This window comes from Bos indicus, chromosome 19 (assembly GCF_029378745.1).
Source record: "Bos indicus isolate NIAB-ARS_2022 breed Sahiwal x Tharparkar chromosome 19, NIAB-ARS_B.indTharparkar_mat_pri_1.0, whole genome shotgun sequence".
In the NCBI taxonomy this organism is placed as follows: Eukaryota; Metazoa; Chordata; class Mammalia; order Artiodactyla; family Bovidae; genus Bos; species Bos indicus.
Window position 1 is genome coordinate 55,314,410 of NC_091778.1, and position 26,740 is coordinate 55,341,149.

The 26,740-nt window shown below is 53.0% G+C and overlaps 2 protein-coding genes across 20 annotated transcripts in view; one reads left to right on the forward strand and one right to left on the reverse strand.

Moving 5' to 3' along the window:
• TMC6 (transmembrane channel like 6) overlaps positions 1–4,014 on the forward strand; it is a 17,829-nt gene extending 13,815 nt beyond the window's left edge. For 8 of the 10 annotated variants that reach the window (XM_019981883.2, XM_019981881.2, XM_019981884.2 and 5 more), the window contains 2 exons: positions 2,765–2,832; positions 3,760–4,014. In XM_019981883.2, coding sequence (XP_019837442.2) covers positions 2,765–2,832; positions 3,760–3,826 — 135 coding nt within the window. In that variant the 3' untranslated portion in view covers positions 3,827–4,014. The other 2 variants (XM_070773989.1, XM_070773990.1) reach the window with 2 other exon arrangements.
• A 5,664-nt stretch (positions 4,015–9,678) lies between these two features.
• TNRC6C (trinucleotide repeat containing adaptor 6C) overlaps positions 9,679–26,740 on the reverse strand; it is a 115,456-nt gene continuing 98,394 nt past the window's right edge. For 6 of the 10 annotated variants that reach the window (XM_070773986.1, XM_070773982.1, XM_070773985.1 and 3 more), the window contains 10 exons: positions 25,252–25,335; positions 24,822–25,053; positions 24,332–24,499; positions 22,420–22,611; positions 21,858–22,001; positions 18,312–18,428; positions 16,265–16,459; positions 15,480–15,550; positions 14,818–14,957; positions 9,679–12,759 (listed from right to left, as the gene is read on the reverse strand). In XM_070773986.1, the coding sequence (XP_070630087.1) occupies positions 12,399–12,759; positions 14,818–14,957; positions 15,480–15,550; positions 16,265–16,459; positions 18,312–18,428; positions 21,858–22,001; positions 22,420–22,611; positions 24,332–24,499; positions 24,822–25,053; positions 25,252–25,335 (1,704 nt within the window). In that variant the 3' untranslated portion in view covers positions 9,679–12,398. The remainder of the gene's footprint in view (positions 12,760–14,817; positions 14,958–15,479; positions 15,551–16,264; positions 16,460–18,311; positions 18,429–21,857; positions 22,002–22,419; positions 22,612–24,331; positions 24,500–24,821; positions 25,054–25,251; positions 25,336–26,740) is intronic. The other 4 variants (XM_070773984.1, XM_070773983.1, XR_011562156.1 and 1 more) reach the window with 3 other exon arrangements.

Sequence of the window (26,740 nt, forward strand, 5' to 3'; positions counted from 1 at the left end):
CGCTGGGAGGAGGGCTCCAGAGGTGCTTCTCCGACGACCGCCCCCCCCACCCCCAGTACCCCAGAGGTCGCCCAGCCCTGCCTCATGGGCTGTCCCTCCCTCCTCCCTGCTCAGTTACTGGACCTCCCATCACCTTTGGGGCAAGTCACTGCCCTGACAGTCAGGGTCACTCGGGCTGGCGTTTGCCTGGACGGCAGGAGCCTTTCGCCTGGTCCTTACCCTGCCCAGGTCTGGGCTGGCTGCTCAGGAGCACGTGTCAGTGACAGCAGTTCTCCCTGAATACTCAGTGGCCTCTGACCTTGTCCCCAGGGCCCCGACATCACTCTCCCCACTGCTATTTTTTTTTCCTTTTCTCCCTTTCCTTTCCGGTTTCTCCCTTGTGTACTCAATGCTTGAGCCCACCTTGGGGCCAGCTGCTGCCTGTGTTCCCCAGGCAGTCACATCAGGGCTGGTAGCTCCCCGCCATCCTGCGTTAGAAGTGACCTGAGGGTCCACTGCCGGGGGTCAGCCAAGGCGGGACCGGGCTGGGCTGCAGCTCGTGTGAGCCTGCTGCTGGCTGGTTGGTGCAGGGGCTCAGAGTCAGGTCTTTCCAAGTGGGAGGATCCCCTGGGGACTGCTTCCACTTTTTATTGGGTTGTAAGCAATGCAATGCTTCTACAAACAGCAGGCAGGGCTCAGGCTGGGCGTTTTGGCTGAGGGGGGTTGCCTGGCCCCAGCTGTTGGAAATGGGTTGTTTTTCCCAACTGGCTCGTGCTCTGCTGTGTCGATCTTCGGGACCTGAGGTGCCCGGCGGGATGCACAGGGGCATTGAGAGGGGAACCCCTGGTTCACCTTGTTCCGCCTGCCGTTCCTCTAGGAGCTGAAGGACAGTTCCCCAGGCGGCCCTCGTGGTGGGCAGCGTCTCCCACCAAGGCTGAGCACGGGCCCGGTTCTGAGTCTGGGGCTGCTGGTCTGAGCTCCGCCAGCACTCGGAGCATCTTCTCCTGGGACTGAGCAGGGCGGCTTACTCAGGCGCACGGCCCTCTGTACCCACCAACTCGGTGGAGAGAAAATGGGGAGGACCCATCTTGGAGGTGTGTCTGTCTCAGCATCTTCCTGGGTGAGCCAGGGTCCCTGGCACCCAGGACGCATTCGAGCAGAATTGCTGTTTTCTCTTTGTGAAGGCTCCCTACCAGAAACCCAGTCTGACCCTGGAGCTGCATGGGCCCTGAAGTCTGCCGGGTGTTTAACCCGGTTCTCGACTTTAAACCTTTATGCACTTTTCACAGTCATTTGTCGAAAGAGCCCTGGGTTGGCTGATTTGTTGTTGTTGTTTAGTCGCTAAGTCACGTCCAAGTCTTTGCGACCCCATGGACTGCAGCACGCCAAGCTTCCCTGTCCTTCACCATCTCCCAGTGTTTGCTTAAACTCATATCTGTTGAGTCGGTGATGCCATCCAACCATCTCATCCTCTGTCGCCCCCTTCTCCTCCTGCCCTCAATCTTTCCCATCATCAGGGTCTTTTCCAATGAGTTGGCTCTTCGTATCTGGTGGCCAAAGTATTGGTTGATCCCTGCCCCAAAGATGTCCTTGTCCTAAACCCAGGAGCTGTGAATGAGCCATGTCACCTGGCATTGGAGTTGGGGGTTCAGGATTGCAGATGGAATTACAGTTGCTGTAATTCCATCCGCTGATCTGGAGGTGGGGAAGATTGTCCTGGATCATTTGGGTGGGCATGATAAAGCCCTTAGAAAAGGAAGTTGGAGAGTTAGTATCAGAGAAAAGGGTGTGAGAAAGACTTGACTGGACGCTGCTGGCTCTGCAGATGGGAGGAGGCTGTGAGCCCAGGGATGTGGGCAGACTCAGAAGCTGAAGAAGGCGAGGACAGATTCTCCCTGGAGGCTCCAGAAGGAACCAGCCCTCCTCACTCCTTGATTTTAGCCCAGTGAGACCACTGTGGACTTTAGAAAATTTTGTTTCCTTCTGTCTGGCTGTGCTGGGTCTTCGTTGCTGCTGGGCTTTTCTCTAGCTGCAGCGTGGGCTTCTCTTTGTGGTGGCTCCTCTTGCTGCGGAGCACGGGCTCCAGGGTGCTCGGGCTTCAGTAGTTGTGGTGCTTGGACTCAGTAGTTGCGGTTCTTGGGCTCTAGAGCGCAGGCTCGATAGCTGTGGTGCACAGGCTTAGTTGCTCCATGACATGTGAGGTCTTCCCTGACCAGGGCTTGAACTTGTGTCTCCTGCATTGACAGGCGGATTCTTTACCACTGAGCCACCAGAGAAGCCCTATTGTAGACTTCTGATCTCTAGAACCAAAAGGTGTTGAATTTGTGTTGCTTTAAGCCACTAACTTTCTGTAATCGATTAGTGCAATGATAGAAAACCCATACAAACCCCATGACCCAAGCACACAGTGACCAAGGTCAGAGAGGAGGTAATTTCCCCAGGGCAGACTTACTAAGTAGCAGGACCGGTTATATATTGAGTCAGGCTTGTTTCTGGTGGCAGCCCTCGCTGTGTGAATCAGCACATTTCCCTTTTCACATTGGCTGCTAGGAGGCTAAGCTGTGTGTGTGTGTGTGTGTGTGTGTGTGTGTCTGTGTGTGTATGTGCCCACTGTAGGGTTCTCGGTTTTCCCTCGTTCTTGCTTGGTACCTCTGTCTCCTTTCTTTAAACTTTTCGTGTTCATGGGGTCAAATCTTTGAGAGCCCCTCCAAGTGCCATACTGGAGCAGGCCACTTCTGGATGGACATGCAGTGGACAGCTGCTCTCTGTGTTCTGGTGTTTCTAGGAGGGGGAGGACAAAATCTTCTTGATCAACAAGCTTCAGCGTGTCTACGAGAGGAAGGAGAGGAGCAGGTGAGGGGCCTGGGAGGGGAGTCTGCAGGGTGGGGGAGCAGGGAATGGACAGAGGCCCCTTCCTTCCAGGAGTCAGGGGTGGGGAGTGGCTGCTGGCCTCCCCGGGTGGCCCTTAACTTCTTGGGAGTCCCCTGTCCACTCCCCCCCCCCTTTTCTCCTCAGGTGTGTGGGGCATTTGGGGCAGGAGGAGAACTTAAGTCTGGTGAGAAAGGAAAAATGGAAGTGAATTGTGTGCAGGGGGCAGGGTTGAGCTGGGGTCTCTCACACCCTTTTCCTCCTCCTCTCTGCATCCCCTGTCTTGATGAGTCAGGGGGTCGGTCTAGCTGGCCTTCTCCTCAGGCCCCGCGCCTTTCTCGCCATGGGGTGAACATCCTGCCCCCAGATGCTGCTGTATCAGGAGTGCAGGGCCTGCTCCCACGGCCGCACATCTCACCCTGCATCTGTTGCCTGTGCTTAAGTCCGGGAATGGGGAGGCACACTCAGACATCTTCCTGCCGCCTGGACAGACAGACACACTCGGGGATGCACACACCCCCTTCCCCAGCCCCTGCCCAGCCAGGGGGGCTGGCTGAGGTCTGCAGGTGGAAGCCCTTGGGGCTCCCCATCCCCACCCTGGGCAGCAGGAGTCCCCCCACCCTAGAATGAGCCATCTAATAAGACATCCTCCCCACACCCCGGCCAGGAGGAGGGCATGGCAGCCCACTCCAGTGTCTTTGGCTGGAGAATCCCATGGACAGAGGAGCTTGGCGGGCTGCAGTCCCTGGGGTCACCCTCGGCCAGGTGTCAGTGGTGAATCCTGGCCTCTTCCCGCTCCTTCCCCTTCTCAGAGCTCATGAGGAAGCTGCTAGGGCGTCCTGTGGCCTAAGGGGGTGACTGGCGCGCACTGCCCGACGCCGGGGGCCCCTCGCTGACTTCCCTTTCTGGCAGGGCTGGTAGAACCGAGGAGGCCGTGACACCCCCAGCCCTGCTCACAGACGGCTGGGACGCCCAGTAAGAGCGCCAGGCTGGCAGCCTGGTTCCTGCGGCCCTGCAGGCAGATGCCGCCTGAAGTGACCCCGCTGGGACACAACTGGGGATGGGGGCAGGGGGCAGGCTCTGCAGCCCACCTGAGGCTGGAGCACCCCTTGTGAACCCTGCCCAGAACTCTTATTTATTCTAATTAAACATGTTTTGCAAAATGGGCTTATCCTGTGGGAGTCTGTGCTTGTACCCAGGCCTGTCCAGGCGTGCGCAGGTATGGCTGTGCCCCCGGGGCCTGCAGCCTGCATTCTTCTGCCTCCAGTTTCTCCCTCTTTCTTCAAGGCTGTCTTCCTGGCCAGGCCCAGCCCTGTGGCCTCCCCCAGTGCCGGGCTCTGGATGGAACAGACTGCAGGGCTTCAGTGCTGAGTGCAGGGCGCCCTCTGCTGGCGCAGGCCCTCGTAGCAGGGATGCACCACACTGCAGCCTCCGGGGCTGCCCTGCTTGGGGGCTGTGGTGAGGTGGGGAGGTGGGGGGAAGAGTACAGGGGACAGATACGGAATGTGTGGTGGCGGATGATCAAGTGATGCTTTCAGTGGTTACTGGGTGGAGGGCAAATTTAGGGAGGAACTGAGGTGGGTCACGGAGAAGGCAATGGCACCCCACTCCAGTACTCTTGCCTGGAAAATCCCATGGATGAGGAGCCTGGTGGGCCGCAGTCCATGGGGTCGCTAAGAGTCGGACAAGACTCAGCGACTTCACTTTCACTTTTCACTTTCCTGCACTGGAGAAGGCAATGGCAACCCACTCCAGTGTTCTTGCCTGGAGAATCCCAGGGACGGGGGAGCCTCGTGGGCTGCCGTCTATGGGGTCGCACAGAGTCGGACATGACTGAAGCGACTTAGCAGCAGCAGCAGCAGAGATGGGTCATAGCTTTTCTTCCAAGGAGCAAGCGTCTTTTCATTTCATTTGGAAGAAAAGCTATGACCAACCTAGACAGCATATTAAAAAGCAGAGACATTACTTTGCCAAACAAAGGTCTGTCTATTCAAAGCTATGGTTTTTCCAGTAGTCTTGTATGGATGTGAGTTGGACTATAAAGAAAGCTGGGTGCCGAAGAATTGACGCTTTTGAACTGTGGTGTTGGAGAAGACTCTTGAGAGTCCCTTGGACTGCAAGGAGATCCAACCAGTCCATCCTAAAGGAAATCAGTCCTGAATATTCATTGGAAGGACTGACGCTGAAGCTGAAACTCCAATACTCTGTCCACCTGATGCGAAGAACTGACTCATTGGAAAAGTCCCTGATGCTGGGAAAGATTGAAGGTGGGAGGAGAAGGGGACGACAGAAGATGAGATGGTTGGATGGCATCACCGACTCGATGGACATGTGTTTGAGTAAACTCCGGGAGTTGGTGATGGACAGGGAGGCCTGGAGTGCAGTCCATGTGGTTGCAAAGAGTCGGACACAACTGTTCAGACATGAACATGTTGGACAGTTCAGAGTGACTGAACTGAAATAAGGTGGGTCATTTGCTAATGAGCTGTGGAGAGAGGAGCCTTTGGCAGGTGGAAGGGCAGCCAGTGTCCAGGCCTGTGGCGGAGTGAGGTGACCCCAGTCCTGCCAGGCAGAGCTTGAGGAACCCGTGGGAGGCCGTGGGCCCGAGGGTGTGGGGAGGAGGGGACGGAGCTGTCACTGACCAGGGCCCGCTGTCCGCAGGAGCTGGGGGAGCAGCCCTGCGGGAAAGGATGGGAGAGCGGCAATAGGCCCTCAATCCTCATCTCCATGGGGAACCTGGGGGAGCAAAGCCTGGCTTGGGGGGCGCAGGTGGGCCATGGGGACGCCTCTGCCATCTGCCACACTCCCAGCTGGGCCCATGCTAACCCCAGATGGTCCCTGTTTTGAGGACTGTCCCACGTCGAGGGGGCGCTCCTGCATTTGGCAGACGTGCGGGACAGACGCCACCTGACTTTCTCGGGAACCCGACATCAGGACTCTTGCTTGTGTCTAGTACCAGGCAGGTGATGCTTGGGGACCTCTGCGAGGAGCTGGCAGCAGCTCTTGGCTGCGGTTCCGGGCATGAGCACCGCTGGGTGGGTGAAGTCGGGTGGGGAGACTTGACCTGGGCTCTCAGGGCCAGCACTCCCAGATGCCCACCTCCATGTGAAGAGCGCTTTTGGATGGATGGATGGACATCATAAACTGACCACGTCCAGTCTGAGCTGGTGCCGCCAGTTATGACTGGCTGGGCTCACTTTGCCTGCCTCGCAACGACTGAGGTCAGGACAAGCTGCTGTTGACAAACGGGCCAGAAGCCTGCGGGCATTTCTGCAGGCACCGTGTGCCAGTCAGGTGGTGTCCCTGGCCATTGAGCGCTAACCGAGGTGTTGCTGTGAAGGCATTCTGCAGGCGCCCAGCACCCAGTCAGCTGACTTTAAGGAGACTGTCCCCCGCGATGTGTGTGGGCCTTGTCCAATCAGTTGAAGGACCTCAAGATCAAGGCCAAGGTTTTCCAGAGAAGAGATTCTTCCCAGGGCTGTGGCACCCAGCTGCCTGGCCGGCGGGGTTCAAATTCCAGAGTCACTAGCTCCGCCCGCATCCCAGTCAGTTCTCTTTCCAGGCACGTCCGTCGCCCATCACAGTGGCTTCTGATACACACGTGGCCTCGAGCCTCCAGCTGTAATATTCTGTGATGGAGCCCGAGGGGCCCTGACCGAGCAAGGCTGTGGAGTCAGAGGGGCCTGGGTTTGATGCTCATCAGCTCATGGCCTTGGCACATTCCATAACCTCTCCCAGTCCCTGTTCCTCACTTTTTGGGGTTGTTGGAACAATGGACACAGTCCCACGTGGTGCTTAGCACCATGCCTGGCACGTAACAGTTTTGCTTTAAAAAAAAAAAAAAGAAAAAGAAAAAAGCGTAAACTGCCGAATGAGACCCACTGGGCTCTTGCAAGTGGCTGAATTCCAGTGGGTGGGAGGCTGACAGTCTCAGCCTACCAACAGGCTCCCTCGGACACCACCTCTGCCTTGGCCACTCAGTGGAATCAACCGGGGAGATTTAAAGACCCTGATGCCTGTACACTCGACCAGAGACTCTGGTGGAATGGATTTATGATGTGCCCTGGGTTCTGGGATTTTAAGAAATTTCTGGATAATTCTGACATGCAGTCAGGACGGAGAACCAGTATCTGAAATGTCACTTAAGCCCGAAGCTTCTGTGCACTTCGGGGGTGTGTTTGGAAACAAGCTTCAGGATTTCACGGTGACTGGGGAGCCAGGCTCCTGGGTCACACCTGCAGCGTGGGACTGCCGTTCAGGGAAGTTTTCCCAGGTGGTGTGGTAAGAAACTGCCTGCCGATGCAGGAGGCGTGGGTTTGATCCCTGGGTTGGGAAGATTCCCCTGGAGAAGGCCACGGACAGAGGAGCCTGGCAGGTTACAGTCCATGGGGGTGCAGAGTCGGACACGACTGAGCTCACCACTCACACAGGCGAAGCCGGTCGACAGCACTTCTGCTGGGAGAGCTGATGTGTAGACGCTAGTAAGTTAACCGCATGTTTCCATCACGACTCCTATGTGACTTCTTCTTGTTCCACCCCATGTGCTCTATTCTTGCAAATAATCTTCTTGAAACACCTTCCTGTCTCAGTGAACACACACTCAGCTCCTCGGGTCTTGTGGCCTATGTCCTTAGAATCAGGGCTGGCCAAGGTGGCTCCTTCCCAACCCTTTCTCCCCATTCAGAAGTCCTTTCTCCACACACCAGGCTTCTCCCCGCTGAGCATCCTGCCGTCTTTGCCTTCTCCCACAGTGTTGACAGAATGAGTTAAAAAAAAAACAACAGTACAGTTCTGAGCCTCCAATTTTTCTCTTGATTCCAGACACCAAGTCTCCTTTTCATCTGTGGGTAGCAGGGCCCGGCCCTGCTCCAGGCCAGGAGGCAGTCACTCATCCTCCTCTGTGCTCCCACGTGTCCCGTTTTCCCTGGGCTTGGGAGGAAAGAGCCACCTCCTCCAGGAAGTCTGCCTCACCTTCGGCCGTCCCGGTGGCACTGAGCTTGTTCTCCAGTGAGGCGCTGGGATGGTTTGCTCCCCTGTGGTGACTCTGGACTCACAGGGGACCAGGTGAACACCCGGGAAAGGGCTGGCTCGAGCTCCTGGTGGAGTCGTGGCCTCCAGGTTTACACAAGTTCAGGATGCCGCGTGTGTTCTGATCGTCCGTGTTCTGAGCTTCACTCTTCCTTTAGCCCTTCTTCTCCTGACGCTGGTCCTCCCGTGCTCTCTTCCTAGGTCTTCTAGAGAGGCCGGTCAGAGCCAGGAGCTTTCCGTCTTGACCTCCGGAGCCAACCTGGGTCCTGTCTTCTCGGTAAAATGTGGCCGAGGCCCCTAGGAGTGTAAGAGAGGAGGAGACACTCGCTCCATTGGTCTCTGAGCAGAAGTCACAAAGGACGTTTCGGCTGGTCTTCAAGAGGATATCTTCACAATCCCGATGAGACAGCAGAACTGGCGCTGAACTTATGGTCGTGGCAGGCGATCCTGGGGTGGGCCTGGGAGCCAGTGCCAAGTGCTCGGACTCCTGACTGCGGCCTGAAGCCCGTGGGGACAGGCTGCTGCTGCTGTAGCCAGTGCCGTCACCTCAGCAGTCCTCGTACAAGACGCTATGCACAGTCATCTAAGGCTGGGGCTTCCCTGGAGGGCCAGGGGTTAATACTTCCCCTTCAATGCAGGGGCTGCGGGTTCGATCCCTGGGTGGGGAACTAAGATCCCACGTGTCTCTCGGTCAGGAAACCAAAACATAGAACAGAAGCAATATTGTAAGTCAATAAAGACTTTAAAAATGGTCTGTATCCCCCCCCCAAAAAAACTTAAGGCTACTTTACTGAAACAAAAGAACATCTCAGTTCAGGCGCTCAGTCGTGTCTGACTCTTTGTGACCCCGTGAACCACAGCACACCAGGCCTCCCTGTCCATCACCAACTCCCAGAGTCTACCCAAGCCCATGTCCATTGAGTCGGGAGTCGGTGATGCCACCCAACCATCTCATCCTTCGTTGTCCCCTTCTCCTCCTGCCCTCAATCTTTCCCAGCATCGGGGTCTTTTGAAATGAGTCAGCTCTTCTACGACCAACAAAAAACCTTCACTAAAGACCTTCACTACTCTTTTCTCTCTGAATATTTATTTTTTTAAAAAAAACATTTATTTTTAGCTGTGCTGAATTTTCATTGCTGCGAGGGCTTTTCTCTGGCTGTGGCGAGCCGGGGCTGCTCTCTCGTTGCAGTGCTCGGGCTTCTCACTGCGGTGGCTTCCCCCGTGGCAGAGCACGGGCCCGCAGGCTTTAGCAGCTGTGGCGCCTGCGCTCAGTAGCTGTGGCCCACGGGTGTAGCTGCTCCTCGGCATGTGGAATCTTCCTGGATCCAGGATCAAACCCATGTCTCCTGCATTGGCAGCTGGATTCTTAACCACTGAGCCACCAGGGAAGCCCTCTTTGGATATTTCTGACACCCAAACTGGGTCACGGGTTGAGCGCGAGCAGCAGTCCTGGGCTGTGGCCACATGCCACGGTTGACCCAGATGGTACTGGGTCCTGGACGGAGCGCGTGGGTCCAGGCAGGTGGCTGGCGGGGAGCCCCTAGGCTCTACTGCATTTCGATGACTCATAATAAGATTTTGGTGTTGAATGCAACATCCCAAAACAAATGGTAAAATCCTAGGTCAGGCAACTGAAACGTGGAGTGCACCTACTTACGTACATAAACTTTCGAGGACAGCATAAAAAGGCACAGGGCATTTCTTACACACAGTGGGACAGCTCTCTCTCCCAAAACATACAAAGTGAATATAGATGACATTCCTCTTTGAAAAATAAAAATAAAAAACGCATTTATTCGAATAGCCAAGAAAAAAAGAATTGCCATTTATTAAGATTCAACAAAGCATTGTACTTTTGAAAGCAACTGTCGGTGCATTTTCTTCAACAATCACATTCTATGAGGAAAAACATTAAAAGCCACAAACTTGTCTTTTAATCTCAGAGTTACAGACGTCTTTAATTTGAAATAAAAGGTCAAAAAACAAAACAAAAAAAACAAAACCCCAACAAATCCCACCCCAACAACAACAAAAAAAACGAAAACGGAGAGATTCTTTACTTCCATCCCCAATTTAAAAATATCAGTTTTCTACAACTCGATGCTAAATGCAGCATGGGAAGCTGTATGTCTAGGTGCTCACGGGCACACACGCACGCACGCACATATATTTGGTGTACATGTGTGGGGACGTGTACATCAAATATACAGAGCACAGGTAATGGCAAATGAGATGCGCTTACTCTGAGGAAGGTCTGTTTAGCTAAATACACTACTGAACTTGAGAAAAAAGTCTCGAACCAGTTTGTGCATAGTTCATGATCCTCTATAAAACCAGCTTTTGTTGATCTGCAATTTTGCAGGAACTTTTTTTTTTCTTTTCGTTTTTTGTCTTTTTTTTTTAAATTGTTTTTTGCTTTTTTGTTTTGTTTTGATAAAACCATTAAAAAGCTAATTAAAAAAAATGTAATGCACAAGTTTCCTGATCAAGCAGGCAGGGAGCACATGTTCATATATTTTTTTTTTTTTTTTTAAACATACTTGAGGGTATGTTACTCCATTGTCTCTTTCTTGCAAAACAATCAAAACATTGATCATTTTTTTTTAAACATAAAGCAATTTTTAATATATAAAGCACTCTTCGAACATCTATTTCCTTTGAGTCCATTATTTGGTACATACGTAACTGCTACACGTTAGAGATTAGGTATCTTTCTTCTTTGTGGTTTTTTTTTTTCCTCTTTTTTCTTATTTTTTTTTCCTTTATTTTGTATTATTATTTTTTTTAATAACATCTTCAGTGCTAGGAGTTGGGTGACGAAACACATGAAATGGTGTGGAGCTGTCCCTCGGGAACCCTGGTTTTCCTGAGCGCGCGTCCGCGTGTGCAAGACAGTGACCACAGCTCGTCGCCTCGACGAAGGGGACCGTCGGCGAGTCCACGGCGACGGCCGGAGGGGAAAGCAACACTGTTCCATCCCAGAGCTCTGAAGCAGCGGATCTGCGTTCTGAAAATAGGTTTCTTTACGACAGAAGTCTTTTTTTTTTTTTTCTTTTTTTCTTTAAATTCCTTTTTAAAATTTTTTATTTTTAAAGTCTGAAGGAGAAAAAAAAAAAGGTCTGTAAACAGGTGGGAGCCGTCACCACTGGCTCCGACAAAAGCAGTCACAACCCACACCCAAGTGCTTGTCTCCGCTCCTCTCGAGGAACCATCCATCCTCTGCAAGGATCTATGGCCACAGTTCAGCGAGTTTTTTTTTTTTTTTTCCTTTTTTCTCTTTAACTTTATATTCCAAATGGAAAAATGGTGCAATACTCTGGTAATAATTTTCTTGCATTAGTCCACGATAAAAAGCTGCTAAAGGTAGGTATACATATTATTTCTCCAGAGATATACACTGTAATTTTTTTAAACGCAATTAACAGAGTCCTTGAGTAAACATTTACACATGAATTGTCACCGGCCCTGTCCTGTGAATTTTCTTGAACGTATAGGATTAGCTAGAGGAAGGGCAGGGACACTCAGTGCAAAGTTAGAAGCTAATAATAAACAACAAACATTTGACCAATGCGCCAAAAAAAAAAAAAAAAAAAAGCACATACTGAATAAAAGGGAAAACCCACAGTTACATCCCTCACACACTTAACATATGAACACAGAAAGCACGCAGGCACACACGCTTGTTTCAACACACACACACACACACACACACACACACACACACACACATAGGCTGTCAACTTAGAAATGTTTCCTAGAGCCTGTTTCTGCGTACTGATGTCAACCTGGAAGTGTAGAATTAGAAAGTGTTCACATTTCATTATTGGCCTGCTGGATTCAAGTATTTGCATGTTTGATATGTCTTTTTTTTTAACTTTTAAAAAATATTTTTTTGGGGGGATTAAAAAAAATGACATGAAAAAGTAATGAAACAAGGGTAATGTGCATAGGCGGACCCGTGGGGACAGAGAGCAGAGCACAGACCGCTCCTTCCACTCGGCTCCCGGTCGGGGCCGCGGACCGCGTCCCGGTGGCGGACGCCAGCTCCCCCTGATTACGGGGCCGCCTCTGGTAATGTGCATAATCATCACAGGCTCGTTTTAAATAGGCTTTCTCGTCTCCCTCCCTCCCTCCCCACCCCTCCCTCCCTTGATAAAATAACCCTTTCCAGCCCACAATCTGAAAAGTGCCCTTCATGATAGAACTATTCTAAGCAGCTTTTATACTTAAAAAAAAAAATCAAAATGACAACACACCGTACAAACGTAAGACGACACCAAATAAAAAGCTGTGAGAAGCATCCTGTCGTGACGCGTGACGCTGCCCCGGCGCGGCCGCACTGTCTCGGGGACAGTTCGCAAGGCCTGCGTGTGGCCAAGGCTCGTCTTCAGTACTGGACAGAGGTACTCGAAAGGGCTGCCGGGCAGCTCCGGTCGGCGGGGTCCTCAGCAACACCCGGGCTGGAAAGGGTCAGCGTGTCCTCCTGCAGCTGGTGACCGCGGCACCCGCGGGGCCCCCCGGGGCTAGATGGACTCCCCACTGAGAAGGTCGCCAGGGAGCAACGTGTTCAGCGGGGTGGGGCTTCCGATGACCCTGCCGTCGTCGCTGCTGGGGGGGCCCCACAGGCTGCTCGAGTACTGGGGGACCCCGCCCCACAGCAGGTCGCTGCTCCCTTTGCCGGCCAGCCCCGGGGCATTCCAGTGGCCGGCGTCGCTCCGCACCAGGCCGTGGGCGCTGCCCGAGGTGCCCAGCCGCGTCTGGCTGGTCCCTGGGCTGGGCTGCCAGCTGGAGGTGGGTGGCAGTGCTTGGCCTTGGGCTAAGAAACGGTTCACTTCTTCTTCGCCGGCGAACTCGGCCAAGATGGTAGTGTTTCCCAGAACACACCTGGAAGGGCAGGGCGGCAATGGAAATAAGGGTTGGTGTTTTTGAGAAGATAACACAAACTCGACAAATCCTTAGCTAGACTAACCAAGAAAAAAAAAAAGAGGACACAAAATCAGAAACGAAAGGGAGGCATTATAACTGACAGTACAGAAATACTAATAGACATCTGAACCCCTGGTTTAACCACAGCATTATTTATAAATAGTCAAGATATGGCTACAAGCTAGTAGTCAACAAAGAAAATGTGAGGGGTGTGTGTGTGCATACACACACACACACACACAGACACAGACATGCACACACACAGACAATGGACTACTGTGCAGGCACAAGAAAGAAGGAAATCCTTCAACAAAACAGATTAATCCTGAGGACCTTATGCTAAGGGAGGTAAGTCAAAGATCAGATAAATACTGCACGATATTTTTTATTTGGAACCCCCAAAAAGCCAAACTTGTAGACACATTTGGGAGTAGAATGGTGGTTTCCAGGAGCTGTGGGTGGAGAGATGGCAGAGGCTGGTTAAAGGGTACAGACGTCTGGTTAGATGACTAAGTTCTGGGGAGGGAAGGTGCAGCCTGGTGACCACAGTTAACAGTTCTGTATCGTTTATGTCAAAGCTGCTGACAGAGCAGATCTTCAATGTTTTCACCACAAATAGGAAGTAATAATTATGTGCCCTGGTGTCCTGTTAGCTCACACGGTGGTGAGCATTTGGCAGTTACAGAAACGTACCAGGACAACAGGCGCTACGCCTCTGAAGTGACACACCGCTGCTGTGCGTCGGTCAGATCTCAAAACAAAAACTCAAAAAAGCCACAAACACAGAAAGCAGAACGGGGGGCCATGTGAGCGGAGCAGCTGTGAGTCTTCCTGTGTCCTCCTTGTTGGCTTTCCTGTGCTGTTGTTCTTTTAAAACAGGAAAGGGACAGCTGGAGGCTTCATGTCACAGGCCACCCAGAAACAGTCCAGCAGTTCACGCTTTACTACAGCTGTTTCCAAGGCCAGAGTACGAGCTTTTCCCCCTTGCTTTAGATTTCTAGCAGCTGTGTGGTGGTGGTATCGAGAGCACATTCTTAAGGATGTGCATGCATGGACCACTGAAGGTGGGCATCGTTTAGGGTCAGTGCAGTTCATCCTGGGCTGAAAACAGGCATGACTGATTTCTGGGGCCCACACCTCAAGTGACACTGCCGAGAAGGCCTACTCACGACATCTAACTGGAGTCCTGTAATCAGGGGAGAGGAGTCGGCTGCAGGGAACACTACTAGGCCCAGGAGTGGGCACTGCCATGCGCATGCCTGGGGACATCCATGGAGAGAAGCTTCTTTCATCCCTGGGTCTCTCCTGGAGCCCCACTCCGTCCGGGGTAGGAGGGAGGGGGGAGAGCCTTGGCACTTTGGCAGCAGGGGAAACCGATATGTCACAAGACACCTCTCATGGGGTGAATTGCATCCCTTCAAATTCATATGTTGAAACCCTGAGACCTCATTGTGCCTGTGTTTGGAGAGAGTCTTTAAAGAGAGAATTGAAGTAAGATGTGCTTTTTGTAAAGAATGCACCTATCAATGCAGGAGACTCAAGAGATGCAGGTTCCATCTCTGGTCAGGAAGAGCCCTGGAGTAGGAAATGGCGGTCCATTCCAGTATCCTTGCCTGGAGAATCCCACGGACAGAGGAGCCTAGAGGACTATCGTCCATGGGGATGCTGAGTCGGGCACGACTGAGCAACGAGCACACACGTGCGAGGTCATGAGGGTGGCCCTAACTCACTTGCACCACTGTCCCTAGAAGGAGAGGACGTCGGGACACGTTCAGATGGAGCAATGTGGAGACACAGCAGAAGGCAGCTGTGTGCAAGCGGAGCAGAGGCCCTGGGGGGAGGTGACCCTGCCCACACTCTGCCGGACGTCCAGCCTCCAGACCGTGAGCCAGTGGACAACGCGCCCGGGGGGCCCGCTGTGCCTCGGAGGCCCCAGGACGCTCCCGGGGCCCAGGCTGAGCGCCGCGGGCCGCAGCCAGGGCGGGCGGGCGGGCGGGCGGGGAGGGCGGGACGTACATGTGCAGGGACTTCTGGGCCTTGGCGGCTTCCTCCTTGGAGCTGTAGCGGACCACGGCGTGGCCCTGCGTCAGGTTCAGGTGGAACGTGATGAGGGGCCCGTGCTGCAGGCACAGCGTCCGCAGGGTGGAGCCGTCGATCTGAGTGAGGAAGAGGAAGGGCGGTCACGCGAGTCCTGGGCAGTCATCACTCTGCACTTCAGAGACGAGCTTTATGAAACCGGGTCCACAGTACCCCGGGACGATGTCTGTCTCAGAGGGCTTCGGACACGGACTGCGGTATTAACCTTGTGCACCTGGGCGTTCCCCATGTAATTTACAGTCCTGGACATTTCCCCCTGGTTCGTGAGCTGGGCTGTCAGGAGGAGAGAACCCTGCTACAGCTCTGCCCCACTCCTCACCAGAGCGCTTCACCCTGAGCCTTGCGGTCCCAGCCCCCGGGACGCATGAGCACAGGCCACGTCGTCCTGGAGCGGGTGCAGGTGAGGGTGAGTTGCTCTGTTTATCAGGGTGCACTCTTCGAGCCTCAGAGGGGTGAAAAGTCAACAGTTCACCAGAACACAGGTAAATGACCACCGCTGCCCGCACTGCCTTTGGACCGAGCGAGGCCTTGGGTCATGGACAAGGCCCTCGGGCCTGCATACCCCCACCAGCTGCCTGTACCTGGGGTGTGAGGTTGCGGAGAACGAGCCAGCTGCTTGTCCTTCCTGAGGCGTCGGTACTCCAGGCGGAACCTGCGCCCAGGGGGGAAGCCGGTCACCAAGGCTGCGCCGAGTCAGACCGCTCTCCCCAGCGCCCCAGGCCCCCGCACGCGGCTCGCAAAAAGCCTGCGCTCCCAGCCTTGTCACCCCTGGAAACCAACCCAGACTCGGGGTCCCTGCAGACCCGCAGGGGCAGGTGTGGCGGCAGAGACTCGAGAATTGCCGGGAGTCTTGGTCTCCTCCTCTGCCCCCTGCCCCTCTCAACTTTAGAATCAATGCTCTCAACCCACTTGCTGGCAAAACACGCAGACTCGCAGGCTGGCTTCACTCTCAGTGGTGTAAATTCCCTGTGCACCCCCTCATCCCCGCAGTTCAGAGGGGCCCGAGGAAGCCCCCTGGGACAGGGCGCTGTGCTCACACTGGGCGTGGAGTCCCTCATGCTGGGTGAACGTGCCTCTCTGAGGGCTCAGTGTGGCCCCTCAGTGTGTGCCGAGACCCCTGGGACCTCCTGGCTCAGAGCAAAGCTGTGTATGCTAACACCCAGGGCTGACGCTGAAACATGGGCAGCAGAGCCTGGGCCTGGACAATCCCCGAGAGTCTAGGTACCCCAGCCCCCCTCAGCCATCTGGGAGTCCTTCTGAAGAAGCTGCAGGACAATATGATGGCACCTACCTTCCCTAAGGGAAAGTGGGTTAGGCACAGACACTCCCACCCCTCACCCATCCGGATGTGAGAATGGACGCGTACCCGAGGAGTAAGAGCTGGTCCAGCCGAGGGGACTGGCTCCCCAGGCAGAGGAAGGCTTGGGGTTGGTTAGCCCTGGCGGGGGCCTTGTGGGTGCAGTAGTGTTTCTGGGCACCTTCCACAGTTCGTGAGACAGAGAGGCTTGCGTGTGGGAGGCAGAGCCAGAGGACCACGTCGATTTGATGTCTGACAGCTTACCTAGAAAGGCGGAGAAACGGAGCATGGGTATTCTTGAGACCAAGAGGTCACAAAGCGTCTGGGGACTCGTGCCAGGAGAGCTCTGGCTCCAGCAGACTGCGGGACCCGAGGGAAGCACCCCATCAAGCCCCCCAACTTGAGGACCGCAGGCTGTCCTCTGAATTTTTGCCCAGAGACACAGTCTGCCGGTGGCTGTATAGATCCTGCCAGGATTGCTGATACTCAATTTGCTACGGGCATCAGACACGAGCTCGCCAGAAAAAGAGCACTTTTTTGTGGTTCAGTGCTAAAGCTAATTTCATAAATTCTGCTGGGACACGTCTTATCGCATATCAAATTAATCAAGGTCGAGGCCCTCACACACACATATATACACACACACACATATATATACACCTTTGTGCTACTTCTTTAGGTGTCAGTCTCCTAGCAAAGCAACACGCCCTTTGATGTAACCCGCCTGAACTTGCATCTCCCAGCACTATCTCCACAGCTTGGAGACCCGCTCTCTGCACCTGCAGAAGTGGGTGTGGGCCAGGTGCCCCAAGGATTGGCATCTGGGCACCTTGGCTGGGGAAAGCCTGTTGTAAGTCTCTTTGCGGAAAAAACAAAAAACAAAGCCCATGATGACTACCAGCCCTGACCCCTCCTGTGCCCAGGGACCTGCCACACAGCTGCCTCAGGAACCCAGTGTGGCGAGGGCAGCATGCAGAGAGGTTGCTGTTGCCCTGCTCCTGGGCTTGCACTGCAGCGCCAGGTGGGCACCAGCCCCGCAGCGCCAGGCGGGCACCAGCCCTGCATGGGGGCGCCCCTTCCACCCTGGCTGCTGGGGGCCGACTGCAGCTTCACGACAACAAAGGCTCATTTGAGCACAGGAGTCCCTGATCAGGAAAACTGAAACGCCAGAAAAAAATGGCCCAAGATAATGGAAGATGATTTTGTTTGCTCATTTTTTTGGCCAAATGACCGGGAAGTTTTAACGGCCTAATACATCCCCTGTGTAAACATGAGAGAGAATAAACATTAGAAGGACTAGAAGTAATGCAGAAGTTCTTGCTCTCTTTTTTAAATAAGTTGCTAAATTACAGTGGAACTACTTTCTCCCCGAGGCACTGGTATAAAGAGAATTCCTACAGCATTCTGACGCTGGTTTAAACAACAGCTAGACAAGAAGGTTGGTGGAATGCAGAAACACAGTTGAAGAAACTTATAAACAACACACTCTACTTAAATTCCACATCTTTCTGCAAACCTATCCACACTGTATGTATGTCCACATCTCTTTATATCCTTGTCTTAACATTTCCAGGTAAAAATTCCTTCAGAGTTATTATGACAAATTAATTCTCAATTCTCCTTTAAGCCTAAAAGAAATGTCTTACTGGAAAGACTTGTAAAGCCTACAGTGAGAGGAATAACCCAGGCACCGCATGGATCTGAGCGATGGGAGTTAAGTTGATAACAGCAGTTCCCAGCAGCTGCTGCCTTCAAGTCTGTGAGTTTTATATACCCCTGGTTTTGTGGTCATAAGAGGATGGTTGGGGGGAAGTGGGAGGGGAGGGGGAAGCAGACACGTTTAGGCAGTAGCGGTATTGCGTCTCGTGCTGGGGAGCTTCTATAACCCCAGGATCTTTGTGACAGGAGGTGTCAACATCCCCACTCCCCAGAGAGGGGGTGAGCAGTGCCCAAGGCCCCATTTCTGCTCGGCAAAGCTTGGGCTCACTCTCCATCACTCCATGTGGCCTTCCAGCTTGGAGGGGAGCAGACAGACCACCAGGAAAAGCCAGGCCATCAGTCTTGTTTGGAGAAAGAGAGAAAAGGCGACCTGCACGTTGAGAGGCCAGGTGCGTACCTGCAACAGTAGGAGCGGGCGCAAGGCTGCTGAAAGCGCGACTGTGGCCGGAGGCAGCGAGCGGCCAGGCACTCGAGGGAGGCAGCGCGGCGTTCTGAGATGACGGTGGGGAGGACCCTGCAGAACCAAAGGCGGCACTCTGAGAGAGGCGAGCACAGGCCAGTGGGGCGAGCCACTCAGCCCCAGGGGGGAAGAGCCCTAGCGCCCGAGAAGCAATCTCCAAGGCTGTGTTTACGGAAATGGTGGGAAATGAGCACGTGACGGGGCCGGGACCACAGTGAGGACAGGAAGACACAGGCGCACTGTGCTTTGGGGCGCCCGGGCCTTGCGAGAGGCCCTGGGGAAGGGGCTGGGGTGTGGGGTGTTGGAGACCAGGAAGCTGGAGAGGAGAGAATGACCACAGGGTGTTTTCAACAACACGTCAGGGTTTGGAAGGATCCCATGGATTTCCCCTTCCAGGTAAGATAAAAATAAAAACTCAGGGCAGACCTCCATCTTTTCATACCTCCAGCAATACCTACAAAACTGAATAAAATGAAATAAAACTCCAAGCTTTTTGTTACAGATTTTGCCCTAAAGAGACTGGTCCTTTCCCTGACTCCTTGCCCAGGTTCGTATTTCTCTCTTGAACACAGAAACATCCGGGAAACATGTACTGGCAACCGCATTGACGTGAGCCACCGGGTCTCCAGACTCGCCCCTCCTGCTGTTGAGGACCCTGTTCCTATCCTGGGAGGGGGCTGACGGGTGGGCCCCCCAAGCACCCCTGCGGTGCTGTTTCCGCGTCACCAGGTCTGTTCTCTGAGGCAAGGAGGAAGCAAAGGAAGGAGAAGGATGACGCAGGGCGACAGTGTGCTAAAAACGGGATGGACCAGAGCTCTTCAGATGCGGGAAGGGACTTGGCTGGTGTGTGCGAGCTGGCTCGGAGGGGACAGGGGCACAGAGCAGTCTGGTAGTCAAGTTTACCACCACGAACAGAATCTCAAAAGACATGCGGCCCCCGATGCAGGGCCCCACCTGGGACGGGGTGCTGAACAACCTCAGGAGTATCTTTCACAGGGACTGCCAGGTGTGTGGCACCTCCCAGGCTTGTGCAGTCTACAACCTGCACGGCTGTTCACGGCAGCCCTGCTGTAACTGACCTCCTCAGAATAGGGCGCCAGAGCTGAGGAACGCGAGAATGTATTTGTAATCTGCAGGTCTTTGATTTTAAAAGACGTCAGCTCTACTGACAACCTAACCTTAGTTCCTAAACCCTCTGCTTCAATTTACGAACAAAATGCAATCAACTCGAGATTCCAAATTATGGACTATTTAACCCAACATGGTACTTCTTTTATAGTTAATGGTAGAGCACTTGGGTTTTAACAGTGTTCTAGTTTGACATTTTTAGTGCAATAGTGGAATCTATCCCATAAAACGACGGCTAATTTTCCTTTTTAGTATCCATTTGTCAGGCACTGGCACAACTGCCTTTATCACCTGGCTAACATTCACCTCCTAACGGTTAGCACTATAAATAATACCCAAACAAATATGGGGCTAAAGTGAAATCTTAATACCAAATCAGAGCTTAACACCAATGAAAATAAAAGCCAAAAATGTAAATAAAACCCCAACACCTAAGGTACTCAGTAAAAGAAAACAGAAAACTCCATTAAGAAAATATGTAAAATAAATAAGCCAACATCAAAGAGGTTAGTGGTTATTTCTTACTCTTTTTCCTTCCAGGGCATATTTTTTCAATTTTTTGTCCTTTGTATTTTAGATTAAGCTAATCACTCAAGAATACGACAGTCTTTTGTGGCTGGGTCCTGAGCAAGCTCAGCCCCTGGGGTGCCTGAAGCCCCTCGCGTGTGGGGAACACAAGGGGGTCCCGGAGAGGGGCGGTCTGCAGGGTCTGGCCATGGCCGTTTACTCCTGGCCCGGAGGCCGTGGTGCTTTCTGTAAACAGGTTCTACATGGAGATCTGCTCCTCTGCTCCCTCCTCTCAGATAACACCAGCAGGTGGGGGCCCTTTCCTGGGTGAGGCCTGGTCTTGCGGTGGAGCTGCCTGGGACTCGCCCTTGGGTCACACAGGGCACTAGAGGCTCTGTCCTGCTGACGTCCCATTGCTGCCAGGGCCTGGGACGCTTAGCTTTCCTCTGCCCTGACATCTGTCTCGCCCGCTCGGCTCTGCCCTCAGGACCCCCTGCCCTCCAGGACGCCTGTGTCGCTTCACGGCACTCGTGTGTAAGGTGGAGGTGGCCTGCGCGCCCCAGGTGCCAGGGACCGTGGGCTGACACCGGACACCGGTCAGGAAGCTCCACTCTGCGCTGAGCAGCCTTGACTCTTTCTAAGGTCTTCTACTGCCCGGATGGGCACGCTCACCCACCCTCCACCAGCCCAAACACACCGAATCACCCCTTCGCTCAGCACAGCCCTGCAGCCACACGCAGTGTCCCGAGGGGCGAGTCTCCCCCAAACCCTCCCACCTCAAACAGGCTCCAGATCCGTAGCCTCGAGCCTCTCTTTCTCAGTCATCCGTCCCAGCCACGGGGAGGCCTGCGACCGCCCTGCTCTGAGACACTGCTGCCTTGCCACAGGAATGCCCTGCATTAGATGGGAAGGCGGAGGTCTACGCCGCCCTTCGACCTGAGCCACAGGCATGCGTGGAATCCTATCACTTCAAAGAACCACCGACAAGGAGGCCTCTCCCCACAGGCCATATGTTAGCCAGAAAGCTAAACTAACGTTTCGGGAAATACCCGAGTGGCCTTGCTAGTGCTGAGCATTGCGGGTAAGCTGGCTGTTCTTTCTGCTACTAGAATGCTGAGGAGAGAGGTGTGTTAGCCCTGGCACTCACAGAGCGTCTGCATCTGTAGGCCTCAAGGGAAGGCGAGCTACTGCCCTCCTCAGTTTTGCAACTGAATCTGCGTTTATGTTCTGTAACCTCACAGCTCAGCTCATCACTTTTGCCAACTGGATCCTTAAGCCTAAACAGGGTGTGCCAAGCTTTATAGCATCAGGAGTTTGTGCCAGGAAAAAGGACCTGGGGAATGACTTCAGTCTTTTTACCAGACATTTTGAGGAAAGGAAAAATTGCCTGAGATGGATGAGTAAGTGGCCAATTCACTTCCAGTTCAAAGAGATTTCAAGTGGAAACCTTTTCCTTAAAAAGCTTGATGGCTAACATTGTTATTTTATAACAAGAGATGCATAAGCACCGTGTATTAATAAATCCAGCAGGGACACAGAGCCCAAAGCTATCTCCATTTTCCAATAAGCACTGGTCGACTTTCCCTTATGCTGCGTCTGATGGCGAGAGAGTTCCTATCAGATGTGTCTGACACTCCCCTGCCTCGCTTCCCACACCCGCCTGCTGCCCAGAGCAGAATGCCCGCACAGAGAACACCCCACAGATGTGGGCAGGGCACCCCCTCACCTCCACTCTTGAGGAGGTAGTGTCTGACACTCCCCTGCCTCGCTTCCCACACCCGCCTGCTGCCCAGAGCAGAATGCCCGCACAGAGAACACCCCACAGATGTGGGCAGGGCACCCCCTCACCTCCACTCTTGAGGAGGTAGCGGTTGACATCCTGTATGGTGGTGTTGATGGTGGGCCCGGTGGGGACACTTCCAGGAGTGACGTCGGGGTCATTCTCCGGATCTATGTTCTGAAGTCCTTTCCAGGGAACACCAGGATGGAATTCTGGAAAATTTCAAATATGAGTATTAGAGCACCTTCGTGTTGCTTCATGATAATTTACGGAAATGTTTACAGTCTGCTAATTCAGAGGCACACTTTAGACTTCCTTCAGTAAAGCATCAGTCCTTCGGAGCAAACTAGGTACCAGAACTAAACTAAAAACGTGTTCACGTGGGAGTATAAAGCCCGGACACATTTTGAGCGGATGGAACACAGCACCCGCCCTGAGGGCTACAGAAAAGCCTGTGATGCCAACAACACCCACGATTTATCTGTGAAGGTATTGCCAATGAAAAAGCCAAAGCCATGGGGCTCGTGCTCCCAGGATGCTGAGCTTGGGTCCTGGCTTCTCTTGGGCCTCATCGCTCCCTCGGGCTTGGCTAGAGTCCTGCTGAAGCATGGAAGCACTGCATGCTCTTACCTGGGGGCCAGTTGATGCTGGAGCCGTTTGAGATTTTATCACTGTCGGATTTGGCACGTGACCAGCTATGGGGAACAGCTACAGGAGGGCTGGCTGGTGACTCGCTGCTCTGGATTAAATCGTACCGGCCATAGGAGTCGTCAATGGAGGACTTGGCTGGTGGTCCGATGCTCAGACCTCCAGGGATAGCACCTGGATGGGGGCAGGACACAAAGAGCGGAGTGAGCGGGCGCCCCTGGCCCCGGGGATGGGCCTCGCCCTCTCCTGCCAGCCTCCCTGTGGCCAGCGCTCTCCAGGGGAAGCGACTATCTCAGCCAGCCCAGACTCGACCTTGCAAGACACACTCTTTAAGAATTCTTCCAGTTTGTCATTTGGAATTCTCGATAAATGCACACCCACACCATGGCGGAGCTCTCTGGGGACAGCCAGCGAGTGTCCGTGGTCAACTGCTGTCCTTGATGTCGTCCGCGTCCCTCCCCTCATCCGCTGGCCTCTGTGTGGCCTTGGAGGCCTAACCCTACCTCCCCGGGCGACTGAGCGCTCTCCTCCAAGGAGAGTGCCTGGATACCATGTGATGATTTTCCTGTAGAACTAATCATTAGGGAGAATTTTTTCTTTTTAGAGTGCTTTATATCAAGAGAGAATTATGTTCCCTATCAAATTTCCTTTGCTGTTTATGCTACCAGGAAATTAAGAGCTAAATTCAATGCTTAACAGTGAGATCACCGCCTATGGTTATTAGCATTTTCTTTTTTTTTTTTTGGGCTGAGTGGCTTGTGGGATCTTAGTTCCCAGAATAGGGATTGAACCTGGGCCCACGCAGTGAAAGTGTCCAGTGCTAACCACTGGACCTCCAGGGAATTCCATGGTTATTAGCATTTTTGCTTTTTATCTTTTCTAAGCATTAGATTTTCCTATTGCATTTAATCATTTTATTGAAAAAATTTTCTTTCAGACAAGTTTTTGGTTGAAGATACAGATATACGTTACAAGTGTGCAGCCATGACCTGTATTCTTTGCTGCTCTGGGGCACTTTTAATTACTTCTCGATTAATAGCTCAGGTGTGAAAGTTGAGGCGTCAAGAGATTTGGTCATTGACTAGATAGGGTGTTACATACTCTAGTAAATGAAAGATATATTGCTGTTGGTTAGTTGCTAAGTCATGTCCGACTCTTTAAAAGCAATGGACTGTACCTGTGGTGGATTCATTTTGATGTTTGGCAAAACTAATACAATTATGTAAAGTTTAAAAATAAAATAAAATTAAAAAAAAAAAAAGCAATGGACTGTAGCCTGCCAGGCTTCTTTCTCTATTATTATTGAGGCAACACTGGTTTCTAATGTTATCTAAGTCTACGAGTACGACACTGCATTTCAACTTGTGTCCACGCCACGGGGTGCTCACCACCAACTCTTGGTTTCCACCCATCACCACAGCTGACCCCCTTTCCCCATTTCGCGCTCCACCCACCCCTTCCCCTCTGGTTACCAATACTCTGTATCTCCATGTTTGTTTGGTTTGGCCTTTTGAAATATTTTCTGTTCAGATTTCAGCACTGAATTCTTAGACTAGAAATGCAGTGTAAGTAACAAAGGGCTTCCCAGGTGGCACAGTGGTAAGGAATCCACCTGCCAACGTAGGGGACACGAGAGACATGGGTTTGATCCCAGGGTCTGGAAGATCCCCTCAAGAAGGAAGTGGCAACCCACTCCAGTACTCTTGCCTGGGAAATTCCATGGACAGAGGAGCCTTGTGGCCTACAGTCCATGGGGCTGCAAAGAGCTGGACATGACTGAGCACGTGCACGTGTGTGCCGGCACGCGCGCACACACGCACAAGTGACGAGATGAGGATGATGAGCAAGGAGAACAGAAGTGACCAGACCCTGGGGCTCCTCAGCTTGGACATACCATGCTTGCTGGGGTTCTGGTCGAGCGGAGAAGCAGCACCGGGTAAGTTATCCATCGGGTTGGGGTGAGTCCACTGAGGGAGGCGCGACTGGGACTGAGATGGGTCCTTCACTGACAAACCACCGGTCATGTCCATGCTGCTGGCGTTCATGTTTGGGTTCAGTCCAGCTAAAAGAAAAAGCACTGTTAGGACATGTCTGCTCTTCCTCCAAATGATTACTGTCTAACGCTCTCCTAGAGAAGCAATCTAAGTCTTAATTCATGGCCAAATATTTAACAAAGTGCAGACTCCACTACAGTGGGGGTGAGCTCGGCCTGGAGCTCCCGCTGGAAGTATCTTCGGAAATTTTATACTGAAAACACCTCTGGGCCCAGCAGACCCCAAGCTCTGCGCGGACAGTGAGCCCGCCCTTAGAAGGAGCCCTGAGGCAGCCTGGCTCGGGCTCCGCTGGAACGGGCACACGGTGGGTGCACGCAGGCCCCGACTCACCGAGAGGGTAGGGGGCGAAGGTGCTGGGTGAAGAAGACTGCTGCTCTTTGGTTTGCAGCTCAGGGAGGCCGGGGGCCTGGGGGTGGGGGGGGAAGCTGTCCAGGGCCGATTTGCCTGCAGAGGGGTGCAGAGACAGGTGCGGCGGGGGCGGCGGCTTCACAAGCAGGGCCTGGGCCAGCTGGCGCTGGTGCTGCTGGATCTGCTGCTGCAGGTTAGTGATTGTGCGCGCAACCTGTGGGTTGGCGGGGGGGGATGACAAGCGGTCAGCAGGGCTGGGGGGCAGCGCCTGGGTCCACCTCCACCCCAGCCCAGGTGATCCGGGGCCTTTCTCAAGGGGAGGCTGCCTGGCAGAGCCATCATCAGCGACAGCCTGACAAGGTCGGGGGAGGGGGCGGGCAGCGACCCGGCTCTGTTGTCCGGGGGCCCCTACTTGCTGCTCCTGTTGTCTCATGGGTCCGGAAACGTTCCGCTGGGCCTGTAGCATCTGCTGCTGGATCTGTAAACGTTGGTATGCCTGTGGATGGCAGAAAACATCAGCAGACTGCAAGACAGCCACCAACAAGGGGTTTGACTTCTGTACATTAAAGAAAATATGGCCCAGATTCGTTGGTCCCCTTACCATGCTGTGTTTTAAGCATATTGTGAGGCATTTTCAAAAAGAGACACATCTTTCTAAAACCTTTTTAAGTGTTTATTTATTTTGGCTGTTCTGGGTCTTCATTGCTGCGTGTGAGCTTTCTCTAGCTGCAGTGCCCAGGCTTTGCACTGTGGGGGCTTCTCTTGTTGCAGAGCACAGGTTCTAGGTGCCTGGGATCAGCAACTGTGGCGCATGGGCTTAGGTGCCCTGAGGCACGTGGGATCTTCTCCGACCAGGGACTCGAACTCGTGTGCCCTGTATTGGCAGGTAGATTCTTATCCACTGGATCACCAGGGAAGTCCTCCAAAACCTTTCTACTGCATAGACTTTGCTTGATTCATACAAACTAAAAGAAATGAGGGGGGAAAAGGTTTTTTCTTCCTTATAAATATGCAAGGTGTCCAGAATGGTTCAGACAGTGTGGCAGGACGGTGGTGAGCGGCTGCCCCAGACAGTCACAGAACAATAATTCCAGGGCTCATAGGCAACCAGGAGCTGTGTGGGGTCTCAGTCCACAGGGAGCCTGAGATCCAGGCTTGTGGCACTTCCACCACCCTGACTCTGGCCACAAAGCTGGTGAGAACGGTCATCAGAGAGTCTTCCCACAATGATGCAGAAGGCTGGATCCTTTGTTTCTAAAGTTGGCGGAATATGGTAATTTTTTTCCTTACAGCATGGATTTTTGGGGGATGTTTGGGGCAAGAGGATTTATTGAAATAGGATCCAAACAGAAGTAGAGATTATATCATGAAGCCTCATTAATCCGTAAATCAGAGGAATAAAATGCCTAGCTGAATCCTTACAGGCTCTAAAGCTTAACCTTAGGATGCATAAAACATCATTTCACCAATTTTTCTGGTAAAAAAAGTTAAAACGCCATACACACTGTTTTTAAAATGGAACACACAAAATGTAAACATACTTCCATACTTTCTTGGGATCTTTTACATGACAGGGGTCAATAAAAATTATGAATAAGGGATTCCCGAATGTCAGTACTGTCGAGAATGAGCTCAGCCGAGGTCAGAATCCAGCTGTCCTGCAGTGCGCCCAGGAGGAGGGTGCCGTTCTCCTCTGTAGGAAGAGTGCTGAACAGTATGCACGCTTCTTGGCTCCTCCCTGTCCTCCCCTGAGGTCAGTGGTCCCTTCCTGGCGCTGATGGCCCTGGGGCCTTACACCACAGTCCATGAGGCTCCTTTTTCTTTTTTTTGATGTGGACCATTTTTAAAGTCTTTATTGGATTGTTACAATATTGCTTCTGTTTTACGTTGGCCATGAGGCA